The following is a 14,597-nucleotide window of genomic DNA, read 5'->3' as shown; positions in this document are numbered from 1 at the left end:
AAACCACCAATAATCGTCACCATCGTCATCGTCTGTCCGTTGGTCATTCATATTTATTGCGATTAACGAAAATGGGATGGTTATTTCCCCGATGGCATCTGTCAGTCGGCCGGATGGGTTCCGTCACTTATCGTTGACGGTCAAAGTTTTACGATTGGCGATAAACGTTATTATCAAAATTCGGTGGCATGAGGTAATCATTTTGAGCATTGTGATTAGCGGCGGGATTAGGGGATGTTAGATTGAAAAAAATAAAGCTAATTTTTATTTGTATGAAATTCACATAAAATCAAACGCTTATCGCAATTTATATTTGAATGTTGATTGATCTCAATAAAATTCATTTAGTGAATTTTTCAGTTCTTCGGTCATAGAGTATTGAATCAATGACATAACGTCGGTATGTCACGTCCTGTGAAATTACAAGCTCTGAAGCATACATTCATATTTGATAGGATTAAAGAGAAGAACGAACCTCTCGTGATACCTTTTCAACCAAAATCATCATCATCATCATTGACTCGCCCCATGGACAAGTATTGCAGAAAATTTCCTTGGGATATCGCTCGCTTGCCACGAGCTTTAAAGTTTAATGTTTTGGATCTGACCTTTTTCGTTTCCTTCTCCGTTTTCTTTCAACCCTCGTGATGCCACAACCGGAACACCTCCCCCAAATGGACCGGATACACCCACCTACACAGAAATACGAGGTGGAGTTTCTGCTTCAGCAACAGTGGTACGACCCGCGGCTGCGATATGCAAATCAATCATCGTATGAATTTTTAAACGCAATCCATCACCACGAGGACATCTGGTTGCCGGATACGTACTTTATCATGCACGGCGACTTCAAGGATCCGATCATACCGATGCACTTTGCCCTGCGGATATACCGCAACGGCACGATCAACTATCTGATGAGGTGAGTGATTTTATTTTTAAGTTGAGACTGATTGCATCTTGGAAATGAAAACGGAAATATGTGAACCGTATAGAACCCACACAAGCTAAAAATAAGACTTTCCCATAACATGAGTTTTGATCTATTTTTTGAAGATAGAAAAGTTATGGTGGTTAAGGGTTCAAACCTCAATTTAAATAAAATATTATTTTTTTAGGGATCAAGGATTTAGGTTATATGTATATCTGTTGAAAATTGATTCGTAAAAATATTCATGTTCATTTGACCTTGTAGGCCATTCAAGCCAAACATTGAAAAGTGAAATTGGTTTCAATTTATTATAACAACGTAGCACTCCGATTTCACTAATTGAAAATATTTGTAAGCAACTACAAATGCAAGAAACTTCAAATTAAAAGAAATGTGTTATCAACAAGATTTCACTTTAAAAATGCCATACTGCAGAGTGATATATCAATAAATAGTTCTAATATTAAAAAGCATGATAGGTAAACCCCTTTATATTCCTTTAGAGCCTTTATTTCAAATTTGATACAATCATTAAAACTTGTTAAGAAATAGAAACCAAGGAACAAATTTTCCAAACATTCAGAACAAAACTTTACGAGGTCTCATGATCTCGATTCATAGAGGATGTTCTTGAAGAAAAAGTATTGAATTTATGTTATACTAAATTTGAATATGTTTTAGTAAGGGAGAATGAATGAAATAATTCATTATATTTATTTTAAAAAATAATGAAATGATAGAAAAAAAATATTTTTAGGTGTTTTTCGGCATATCAGTCTTTTTTTTTTTTTAAACGATGTTTTGAATGATCCTACGTTTCGATGCTGATTGGCATCTTCCTCAGAGAATTCTATGAATTTGATTGATTTTAATATTTCTAAATTATGTGTGTCCTGCGTTAAATTTTTGTACTTATGTGAAGGTTATTGTACACTTTTGTAGGGTCGTGTGAGTTCTCTGCACTTGAAAAATTCATTTAGCTGTTCAGACTATCCCTATATGATTACATTGACTTGCCACTGTGCATTGTGGTACCACACTGATTCTCAATAACAATACTTGAAATGAGTATTGAATCCAGGTACTCATTTTGGCATCTTGTGTTTGGCCTGATTATTAGTTGTACCTCGTGTATCAGCCAATGCTAGATGTGTAAGGTTGCCAGATTGCCCGGTTTTATCCGGGTTTGCCTGAATATTTGAAACAAAACTTTGAACAGTCCGGCCCGGCCCGGTTGCCCGGATTTCGATTGTATTCCATTTACCCGAAAACCATTGCCCAGAATGAATTTTTCCCAGAATGACAAATACCCGAAATCAAACCCCAGAATGAACCATTTCCCAGAAAAAAATTCCCCAGAATGCACCATTTACCAGAATTTTTTTCCCCAGAATGGACCATTTCCCAGATTTTTTTCCCCAGAATGGAACATTTACCAGAATGGCACAAATCCCAGTTTTTTTCCCCTAGTATTTTTATTTATTTTTTTTTTCTAATGAATTCTTGAATATTTCATATCATTTGAAATTAATTTTTTCAAAATGATTTTTTAAATGAAACTACGACTTTGAAATTTTCCAACTAAATTTATTTTAGAACCAATATTGTGCTTTGTTTATGGTTTGGGTACTTTAATTGATTCAATGCTTACCATGGTCCTTTAAAAACCGTTTTGGTATCCGACTCCTCACGCTGCGCGTTCGAACTTGAAAGACGTTTTGTCCTTCACGCTGTCGCGTGGCGGACGGGGCTAAGGGATCACCCCTAGCTTTCACGCAGACCTAGGAAGCCCCGGCAGACCTAGACCAATGTCTTAGGGCCGCCGCTTCCGACGGCGGGTCGGCGGCCTCCTCGGATTTGGAAGCTTCGGCGGCTTTGTGCCGCCTCAGCCCCTTCATCCTCGTTGGTTGCGGCCTTGCCGCAAAAGAGCAAAGTTATGCAACCCCATTTTTTTTTGGTAACAATTCCTTTTTTTTTTTAAATAATTTCTAGTAAAGGATAAATCCTAACTAGAGGTCCTTCTTGCGAAAAAATTTCTGGTACGTGGTTCATTCTGGTGAAAAAATTTCTGGGAAATGGTACATTCTGGCGAAAATTTTTCTGGGGAATGGTTCGTCTGGGGAAAAAAATTCTGGGGAATGGTTCTTTCTGGCGATTGGAATTCTGGGGATTTTTCATTCTGGGCAATGGTTTTCGGGTAAATGGAGTACAACCCCAGATTTCATTGAAAAATGCCCGGATTTTGCCCGGATTTTTTCACATCATTTGTCAAATCAAACAAAAAAAATGTGTTGCAATTATTTTTTTTAGCCACCAAAACAAAAAAATTTGAACAGATTTTGCAAAAATAATCATGAAAAGTTTAATCAAAACCTAAAATACGATTTTAAATCTGTCTATGTATTTTGAAGAAATTTGTTTAAAACTTCACTATTTTATATGATACACATTTTTGGATTATAGTGTGTTTTTTCGTATAATTTTGAAAATAGCTATCAAAATGGTTACAAAACATCGTTTGAAGAAAATAAAGACTGATATGCCGAAAAACTATTACATAAAATCATCCAGTCGACCCCTGCAATTAACTTTTTCAACTGGCTTCATACAATTCCTAAGTTCCTTTTTTTATAAGATACTAGCTGATCCCGTACGAACTTCGTTTCGCTTTTAACTTTATAGATGATGATTTTGTATTTGATTGGTAATTGGGACGCATTTTCACGAAAAAATGGCTTAAAATACTAAAAGAAATTGCAAGCGACCTAATTGCTTGTCTACCAAACGGAAATTCAAAATAAGTAATTGATTGACCGTCGATAAGAACACTCGAGTACGATTTTTTTTTTCTTTTTCGGATGCATAACAACGAAATTATGTCTAAAATATTTTAAAGGTAATCTGAACAACCCCTTTTCTGTCGTCTGATTCAAAATTTGAATTCATAAATCAATTGTCCGTTTTGAAAAACACCCGTGAATGAATTATTGTCTGGATCTCATGCATAATAGAACAATTATTGCAAAAACATTAAACAGTGAATGTAGACGACTCCTTTTTCTGTTGTCTAAAAGAAAGTTAGTCATCAGGAATCGATTCCTTGTCCTGCAAAACTCTCGTGTTTGAATTTTTGCCTCGATATGATGCCTAACCACGTAGTTATTGCAAAAAGAAATCGAAAACATTATAGACGACCCCTTTTACTGATTCCTTGTCAAAATTTGACACGTGAAATCAATTACATGTGCTTTAAAACTCCCATGTGAAAATTTTCACTATAATTCGATGTATAATCAAGACAATGGAGCCTATTCTGAGAGTTACGTGAGTAACGTGCAAAATTTCACATTGTTTTGCTGACTCCAGAAATCGCTCTAGACTAGAAGTATCAGCTCAAATGTACTGTGATCGATTTTTGGAGCTCATTCATACTAACGTTTTTTCTCTGAAACATTTTCTGGAGTCAGGATAATGAAGTGAAATTTTGTGAGTCACGTCACTCGACTCGCCGAATAAACTCCAATATAACAAAAACAGTGAACAGATATGGATGACTATTTTTGTCGACCCCTGACTCAAGATTTGAAACCTTAAACAATTGAGCGTCTCTCAAAACTTCTATGTGAAAATTTCTATCTCAATACAATACAATACAATGCATAAAGACCGTCAACAGTTTCTCAAACTTCTTCGGTCGTAATAAAGTCGAATAAAGTAAAAAAAAAAAAAAAAAATAACGTCAATACCGCAAAAACCTCAAACAGTCTATGAGGACGACCCCTTTCGCAGACCTCTGAATTAAAATTCGACTCATGAAATCAATTACTCGTGCCTTGAAACTCCCATGTACCAATTTTCCATATTAATCCAATGTATATAAGCATTAAAATTGCAAAAATAGTGTTAATATGGACGACTCCTTTTGCCGACCCCTTCTACAAAATTTGATGACTGGAATCGGAATCGAGGAACGGACCTCAAAATCCCCGTCGTCCCCGTCTCAATCCAATGCATAATAACGTCAATTTCGTAAAAACATCAAAAAGTTTATATGGACGACCCCTTTTGCCGATATTGAATTTTGTGTCAGATTCAATATCTGGTATAAATTTTCCTAATTTCAAAACCCCTTAGTCAAATTTTTGTCACAATCCGACGAAAAATAACGTCAATATCGCGAAAACAATATTTGTCTTGTATGGACGACCCCCTCTAAAAGGGGTCATCCAAAAATCTGAAAACATTTTTCACCATTCCTGGTCCTAATGAGCATCCATGCCAAATTTCAGACCTCTAGCTTTAAGAGCTGAGTCTATAGAGGACAAACAAACAGACAGAAATTGCTTTTTATATATATATAGATTTTGGTCATTAAAAATTTTAAATTCAAAGAGTTTGCTGTAATAATTGACAATTCCAATAACCTGAAGATTGCCTATATAAATTTGATTTGAACAGGCACTTCCATTATAAAATACAAGAAAATCATTAACGAAAAAGTGCTCCCTTTCACCTGTTGACCTTGATATTGATAATTTCGAAGCTAATGATTTCATATTTTTAAATAGGGATATTGTTCGAAAAATTCGAAGGGAATATTAAACGTTTTATAACGTGACCCATTCCAGCGTGACGTCACAAAGTATGAAGAACATTTTTATGTTATGTATGTATGTATGTATGTTGGTTATCCACCATGGGTGCACGGATTCACCGCAGTTTCTGCCAAAGTATGGGTTCACATACATTCCTTAGATTATTAGGTTCGACAAATCTCCAATGAAGCGCGCCACCATACCCGGACACCCCATGGCTTCGTATGAACTGATATGAGGTGAATGTATTGCGTGTGTTGATGTAGGTATATTTTGGAAGAACGAATCAATCAGGTGGGCTAGTTTACTTACAGGTATTCCGGCATCCGTGTATATACCTGGCCAGCTGGCAACTGATTTAACATTTTTATTATATAGTCAGTTATAAGAGAAAACACATCTTACCTGTCGGCCCGCTTATGGGATTCGAACCCAAAAGTTTTTCTTGCCGATACCGGGAATCGAACCCAGTACGCCTGGCGTACCAATACCAGACTCGCGCCAGCCTATCCACTAGACCACATCGGCGCTCATGAAGAACATTTTTATGTTATTGTATATAAAGTTTACGGTTCAGAGCGCCCATTGAGAAAAATTGTACTTTTAAGTTAAGAATTTAAATTGCTACAATTTAGAATCAAAAATATTTTTATGCAGCGAAGCATTATCAAAATATAAAAATAGAAATCGTGACGTTAGAACGCGCCACTTTTCCACTTGTCTGATTTTTACCAACTTCTTGACACACGGTTTTGCAAAGCGTTGTGACGTCACGATATTTTATATTCAGCTACATGAATTAAATCAAAGTATAATTTTTAAATTAGATCTTAATTTATAGCAAAAAAGCTTAGAAACTCAACAAACAATGTGATTTAGTGATGAAATAGATCCATCTATTCCCAGAGAAGTAAGTGCATAGAATCCAAAAAGGTTCATATAAGTAGATATTGTTTCAACACTGCGCACATCAATTTTATTAGAACTTTTTTTTGTGCAATCCCGTGAATATTGTTTTGAAAAACAATACTAGGAAAAACTCATTCGTCAAACCGTTTTAATGTGTTTCTGAATTATTAATATTTAATTACAAAGAACGGGAAAGTAATCGATCTATTCATAAGCTGGCGGAATCCCCCTTTGATCTATTGAAAGTTTGTTAATGGACACTAGAGTTCCCAAATCAGCCGACTTATAAAAATAAGTCGTATAAGTTGCACGCAAAAATTGATCTTCGGCCAAGCACAAAGTTCTATGCTAAATTTGGGGATCAGACCACGAGAAAAGATGTCACAATGATCCTGAACTTTGCATGGAAGTACGAGAAGGAACTTAAAAATCAAGTTTTGCACTCAATTCAAAAGTCTCTATCGGCCGATTTCTTTTTGTTATAGTTTTTCACGAAGTTTTAATTATGACAAAAATTTCATCCCAAGGTTTAATTTCGATTAGAGTTATGATCAAAAAAATATATTGAGTTTCAAAAATGAGTTTCTGAAGGGTCATTAACAAAAATTACAAGAATGGTCGTTAAACGACGCTTAGAGACCCATTTTTAAGTTTAATAACTATTTATAATAACTCTTATCAAAATGCGTTCTTCAGATGAAATATTGTCATAATTTAAGCCTTAAAATCACTCAAATTAGAAGAAAAATCGGTTGATTCAGACCAAAATTATTTGTGCAAAACTGTTTTATTGTTCATCTCGAAGAAAATTCCCCAAATTCTACACACACTTTAGGTTTGTTGCACGACTTCTTTCCGTGGTACAATCTGGACCAAATTTTGCATGGGTCCTTGTGCTAGAACATATTTAAATTTGTTTCATTTTGTAATCAGTTAAATATCTCTTTTGTGGAATTTGATGTGAAAATAGGGTTGAATTTAGTAAGGTTCTTTTAGGAGAAAATTTCAATAAAGACATTTTTTTCAAATCTACATATAAAAAAATGAATGTTTGCCTGTCTGTCTGTATCCTATAGACTCGGAAACTACTGAACCAATAATTGTGAAAATAAGTATATAAGGGTTTTTGGGACCGAAGATAGTTCCTAAAATACTTTCAAACGGTTTTGACTTGAAGGAAGGGGGGCTCCCATACAAAATAATAAAAATATGACATTATTCGAACAATTTTCAGAAAAAACTGAACCGATCAATGTGAAACTTGGTGTGTAGCCGTTTTAAAAACTGGGAATGGTTTTCAAAATACTTTCGACCCCTCCAAATCCAAAAAGGGGGGAGGGTTCCTATACAAAATTAATAAACATTTTACACCATTCGTATAATTTCGTAAACTACTGATCCGATCAACATGAAATTTGATGTGTAGCCATTTTCAGGACCGTGAATGGGTTCTATAATACTTTCAAACCAATTCAAATCCAAATAGAGGGGCTCCCATACAAATTAACAGAAATTCGACACAATTATAACAAATTTTGGAAACTACTGCACCGATCAAAGTTAAATTTGATGTTTAGCCATTTTCAAGATCGGGAATGGTTTCTAAAAAACTTTAAAATCCCCCCAAATCCAAAGAACGGGGGTCTCTTACAAAATTATAAATAATTTGACACAATTTGTACAATTATCGGTAATTACTGAATCGATCAACGTGAAATTTGGTGTGTAGCCAGTTTTGAGGCTGGGAATGGACTCTATAATACTTTCAAACTCCTCGGAATAAAAAAAAGGGGCTTCCTTGCAAAATTACCAAAAGTTTTTAACAATTTTATGAAGAGATTAACCACCGTAATTTTTGTTTGTTACTTTGATTTATCGGCCTAGCGGTGAAAAGTGATGTCCTTTTTAGTAGGGACATCTAAAGATTATGAAATTTTTATATAGATGGATAGAAGGTTAGAAGAAATGAAAGATGGTGAAAATGAGCGGGTAGAATTTGTCTAGAAGCATTACCATCACATACCAAATTTTTGTTCCTCACGAGCCTACTACTATGAAGTGGTAGATACAGATAGAGTTGCATCTACCACCACACATTAGTAGGCTTAGCGTGGTCCGCCCCACAAGCGAGAACTTGTAGTTACTACTACAAGTTCTCGCTTGTGGGGCGGACCACGCTAAGCCTACTAATGTGTGGTGGTAGATGCAACTCTATCTGTATCTACCACTTCATAAAAATTTGGTATGTGATGGTAATGCTTCTAGACAAATTCTACCCGCTCATTTTCACCATCTTTCATTTCTTCTAACCTTCTATCCATCTATATAAAAATTTCATAATCTTTAGATGTCCCTACTAAAAAGGACATCACTTTTCACCGCTAGGCCGATAAATCAAAGTAACAGTTTTTAACAATTTGAACTATTTCCGGATTTTTTTTTTAATTTGAATATAGGGGAGGAGCGGGCTATATGCGCCTATTAAGCAGAACACTGATTAAATCAGATATCACATCGAATATGTGTACAAAACCTATATACACGTGTGCAGGCATCTGTTTTCTATGCATTGGAGTAATTTTTATGTTAAAATTTTCTTCTGTTTCCAAGAAAACGATTTTATTATAAGTGTTGTCTAAAATGCCGAACCTCGAACCGTGCGGGCTAAATGCGCCTATTTATGTTTTGAACAAAATTTCTGTTTTTTGGGCAATATTTCCGTACAATTTCATCGAAACTGCTAGAAGGTAATAATATCCGTACGACAAAGCTGAAGTTTGATAAAAATCTATGTATATTATAATTTTATGGAATAAAACAAAAGTTAGGGTTGCCATACTATGGAGGAAATTCATCCATGAGAGAAACTTTATAAAATCTGTTTTTAGAACTTCAATTCTCTCTTAAGATTTTATTCAGAGCTTAGATTTGAAGGTTCAATGATAATAATCATTTATTTATTGTATTTAACCTGTTATTTAAGGATGGAGGCATTTTACCAACATGATGGGGGCATACAAAAACACTCTATTATTCCACTATACAATCATTATTAAACCTCCACAAAAGCTGAAATATGTTTAATTTCTTAAGTTCATTTGAGTAAGAAACAAAAATCATCCTAGTTTTTGTTTTAAGCTTCCTTACGTATAATTTTAAAAAGTCGAAATATTACATCAAAATGTATCAAAACCTTGTATGATTTTTTAATTTTTTTGGAGTTTGTAAATTCAAAAAATTCTGTCTTGCCTTATGTTCTAAGCGTATCACCCTCAAAATGCATTGGTCAGATAAGTTGTCTAGTCAGCCATTTCATCAAACAGCCGTAGGGTCATTTAACCCGATAGGCCCATTTAGGAAACCTTTCCCCTAGTTATACTATGAAAAACTTTAAAACACATTGAGGGTTTCATTTCTATGATTTTTTTTTATATTTTCGATTCCAGTGTTCAACAAGACGATTAAAAAAACCGCGTTTATGCGAAATAAACTACATTTCATAGTTTCGTTAAAAATTTTACAATAGATTTCGACAAAGGAAATTAATTTTCGTGACGTCACATCGCTTTCTTTACCCAGGTGCAACTCAGAACCTTCTGAACAGATTTTCATTCTGAAAATAGCATTGCATTCCTGTCAAGAAGTCTGAAGAGACCTCATTTAACGACTCATAAAGGAATCATGAATTGAAAAACAGTAATATTTTTGTGACATCACAGCGCCTAAAAATAGAAAATATTATCACCGATTCTAGAGCGTAGAATCTCAGTGATTATTAGGTATCTCATACCATTCTATAAAAAACAGTTTTTTTTAACTCATTTTGCAATGACTTTTTTGACATAGCAAGGTTTTTGACAAAGTTTTGTTTCAAATAAAGAATAATGGAGGCCCTCAGGATCAGAGGGTCGCAAGTGCCAAAGCATCAATTTTGAGTAAAGTGTAGCTAACGGTTCTTCATTCTTCAATGTACATTTGGTGCAAATTGATTGAATTAAAATTGCTCGAATTTGAAAAATATTAGAAAAATCGAGCACCTTCCCAACTTTGAAGCGCGTTTTCTCGAAACTATCATTTAGGCATTTGCACCCCTCTGATTCCAAGCGTCTCAATTGATAAAATTGATTTATTTTCACACTCAATTTTTCATTTTCAACAATAAGTCAATTTTTAAAAAAGATTTTCTAAAAAATGTATTTTTCCTCTTGTCGCTTTTAGCATGGATTCTTCCAGGTTCATGCTCAAATTGTCGATTTTATAATCATCAATCACGTTACCATTGATTTGCATAAAAAAATTATGTCTCCCTTTTTAGGCACCTCATCACCATATTCGTCATGCAATTCCACTGCTGTAGTGCTGTAAAACCGATTGAATATGGAAGTATCATATGCCTGGAGACGCTCTCGCAGGCTGTCTAAGAGTAACTTTTCTTGTTAAATATTCCAAAATTGAAGCAAACTTGCAGAATCGAAGAATTTGAAAAAAAATAGTCATTCTTTAGGAGGTGAGAGAGCGCATTATTCACTCCTTTTGATTGATTAGTTCTTAAATTCTGCAAAACTTGTAAGGGAGTATCATCCCCCCTTCCTATCTCCCCATTTGATAAAGGCGTGAGTGCTTAGAAATATTTCGCGCACTCAAATACCCTTTGATGCTAAATTTGATTTAATTTGCTCGATTTGTTTTCGAGTTATGCAAATAATTTGTATGGGAGCCTCCTTCCCTCTTTATATTCCCCCACAGAAAGAAAAGAGTGACTTTAATTTATCATAGAAACATTTCTTGTATTCAAATACCATCCCATGCCAAATTTGTTTGCATTTGCTGGAAATTTCTCTAGTAAATCTCCTCTCGTTTCCTCCTCTCGTTTCATTTTTCCCCGCTGGAGAAAGCTAGGCGTCTCAAATAACCTTAGAAACATTGAGAGGGAAGGATCCCAAACTATTATAGGAACTGTCATCGGCCTCAGAAGCCTCCAACTACCAAGTTTCACGTTAATCGGTTCAGTAGTTGCCGAGTCTATAGGGAAAAAACAGACTGACAGACAGAAAAATAAACATTTTCCCTGCAAAGATCACTGAATTGTCTGCATAAGAAACTGTTAGAAAAAGAACAGACACACACTCATATTGACCCTTTGAATATTTGCTAGCAAATCCTTTTGAGCCTCTCGAGTCTTCTTGCCTACAGATAACAAAAATCAATCTGAGCTCTGAGAAAATATTTTAACTCATTTTTTGTTTTTATTCTAATTCAAAAATAAATTTGTCCAACGACTGAATCATATTTTTAGATTACAATTGCGATAACCCGGAAAATGTAAACATAATAAATATTCTTTGAATATTTTTTAGAAACACGTTAAACAATTAATTGTCCTTTAAACAGCATGTTGAACTGTTTGCTGCTGTGGAGAACGATAAACGATACAATTTGAAATAGTTTCTTTAAAAAGTAGGTTTTAATATTTTATGAAGAGTGAAGTTTTTTTTTTATTTGGTTTTCTATTGTGGATAAAAACGACAAATCATAGCTTCCGTTAACAAGTAGATTTTATTTAGAAAAAAAAAAACATGAATGAATATGTCTTTTGTAAAATTGAACAAAGCACTCTAACTGGATTATAAGTTTTAGGGATTTAAAAATAAAAACCTGTTAGATGCAATCAGGTTCGATTGCTTTCCCGGAATCCTAAATCAAATCCAAAGTCAATCAAGGCTCAAATTCCGATCCGATTCAAATCCGAAATCGAATTCAGAGGGCGCCCCAGCTGGCCGCTTTCCAGTCGCATCGGTCGGAAAATGTGCTCCCGGCAATCAGACAAATGGAATTCCAATGTATCCCTGTCGTCGTTAGATTCCGGTTTTAATTGTTTCGTGTTTGTATTTTTCAATTTTTTTCTATCACTGTTTTCTTCTTTTTCTCTCTCGTTTGTCACAGGCGACACCTCATCCTATCGTGTCAGGGACGACTGAACATATTTCCATTCGATGATCCGCTGTGTTCATTCGCGTTAGAAAGCAGTAAGTATACTACTAGGCTTAAGGTTTTCAACATGAGAAACATATTTGATTTGGGAAAACAAAGGTTTTTGCTTCGTTAAGCCTGAATTTGTGAATGCAATCATAGAAATGCTAAATATAGTCCATAAATATTTCTAAAGTTATACATTAAGGTAGGATAATAATTGTAAAATGAAGAACTAATAAAAGGAACAAGGGTTTAATTTTTTTCCATACTATGCATACAATTTTGGAAAATTCTACGATTTCCTTTTCACCTTATTCCGATTGAATCGTTGTTGGAGAATCGAAAAACACTAGAAAACCTACCTTTAAACAACAAATCCTGTATTGATTATCTGCAGCTACCGAGTTAGAGTGTTGCTTTTTTTCCGAACAGATTCTCGTTTGCTTTAATCTTAATTGAAATCGCGCTCGAAAGCACACAAATGTGATTGGGGATTTGGTAGAATGTGGATGGGTTTGGTGTTTCAATTCGTTCTAGAAAATTTTCTGCATTGCACCTCGGATGGCGGACGGCGGTGGCGAATCCTTAACACAGCCTTCACAGCTCGTTGCCGGGTGAGATCAGAAATTACGATTTCAGCATGATTTTAAGGATAATTCGCTTCCCCGCTTTGGATTGGTTATTGAAATTCTCTCTGCGGCATCAAAGTTGGGTTGGTTTTTTAATGTTAAATGTAAGAGAAATCAGCTCCTTAAAATTGAAAGCGTTCAAAAACTTTAAACACAGAAACTTTCAAATGTTTATCAAATACACCTTCAATAACAAATCAACTAAGAACTTCTTGAAAAGGTTAACATTCCATTCATGATTATTTTTCATCTTAATAAAAAAAAACTCCACATTTTTATGGGATGATTTTCCAAACATTTTTTCGACGCTGCACTCCCCAGATTGGTGCCATTAGGTGAAAAACTTACTTTCTTCAGCTTAATTTATTGAAGCACAACCTTTCGCAATCGACAAATTTGTATGGAGACTCTCGACAAAATGTATGAAAAATCAACAAACTTCCGCTCTTTATGCTCTAAAATATGCCTCCAGTTTGCTGTATAGCTCAAAATTGCTGAATTTATATTTCAAATAATGAGAAACAAGTTGTAACGGGATACGAGTTTACTGTGGTGAAATATTCGTAATTAAAGGTATGATTTTTTTTTCTGATTTCGTTGCAACTCTGCAACTCTGAGCCGTGTAGCATACTGGAGGCATATTTTAGAGCATAAAGAGCGGAAGTAATTTGATTTTTCATACATTTTGTGGAGAATTTCTACACAAATTTTAAGTCGATTGCGCCAGCTCGTATTTCATCCAATTGACCTGAAACTTTTAGAAACTTATTATTTTGCAGCATTTTGCTGCCTGCAAAAATTGCTAAGCGACCTATTTTTTCAAAATTTTAAATTCAGGATACATTAAACAAATTCCAGCGTTTGAATCCCATAACATGTCGGCTCGTGGAAAGGTCCCTAGCAAATAAAAGTAGGGTGAGTGCTCCTACTTTGGACCTAGAGCCTACTTTAGTCCTAAATTGCCGAAAAATGTAAATCATTCATTTTCATAGCATAGGATAAAGATATTCCTATGCACACAATGAGCTCTTATTCTTCCTGAATACTACCATACAGTTATTTGCTAAAAAAAATCTTTCTGATAAAATTTTCAACGTTTTTAAAAATGTACCTCCTTTTCAGTGATAAATCAAACAGCTTTATTAGTGGGGCCTGTTTTGAGAAATAAGAGTGAATAAAGAAAAATCTCGTTTTTTACTGTTCAAGCCAAAGTTTAAAGGGAAAATACTTTAACTGTGAATAAAATGAACCATTTTACCTATTTTTTCTATAATAAAAGAAAATCAATGGAAAACCCGGAAAATTTGTGAAGGGTCCAAAATTAGGAAACTTCCGACTTTGATGTTCCATTTTTAGACTTGACATCACCGAAACTTTGAGTTGATTTCCACAAATCAATAAGGGTTCGAATTTTTAATTAAGGGGGAATTCAAAACCAATACTGAACATTTCTAACATTTTTGCCAGCTTTTCGTTAATTAACTACATGTACATAAAAAGTTTCAGCTATTGTTTTGCTGATAGAGCTGAAAGGGAGTGAAAGTGTTTGAGATATTCATA

The 14,597-nt window shown here is 34.6% G+C and overlaps 1 protein-coding gene across 25 annotated transcripts in view; it reads left to right on the top strand.

Annotated features, from left to right (window-relative positions):
- LOC129755407 (gamma-aminobutyric acid receptor subunit alpha-4) overlaps positions 1-14,597 on the top strand; it is a 706,839-nt gene that overhangs the window by 536,253 nt on the left and 155,989 nt on the right. For all 25 annotated transcript variants that reach the window (XM_055751878.1, XM_055751872.1, XM_055751879.1 and 22 more), the window contains 2 exons: positions 702-922; positions 12,379-12,461. In XM_055751878.1, the coding sequence (XP_055607853.1) occupies positions 702-922; positions 12,379-12,461 (304 nt within the window). The remainder of the gene's footprint in view (positions 1-701; positions 923-12,378; positions 12,462-14,597) is intronic.

The sequence above is a fragment of the Uranotaenia lowii genome, chromosome 3, assembly GCF_029784155.1.
Source record: "Uranotaenia lowii strain MFRU-FL chromosome 3, ASM2978415v1, whole genome shotgun sequence".
Taxonomy (NCBI): Eukaryota; Metazoa; Arthropoda; class Insecta; order Diptera; family Culicidae; genus Uranotaenia; species Uranotaenia lowii.
This window is presented reverse-complemented; position numbering and strand designations above follow the sequence as displayed.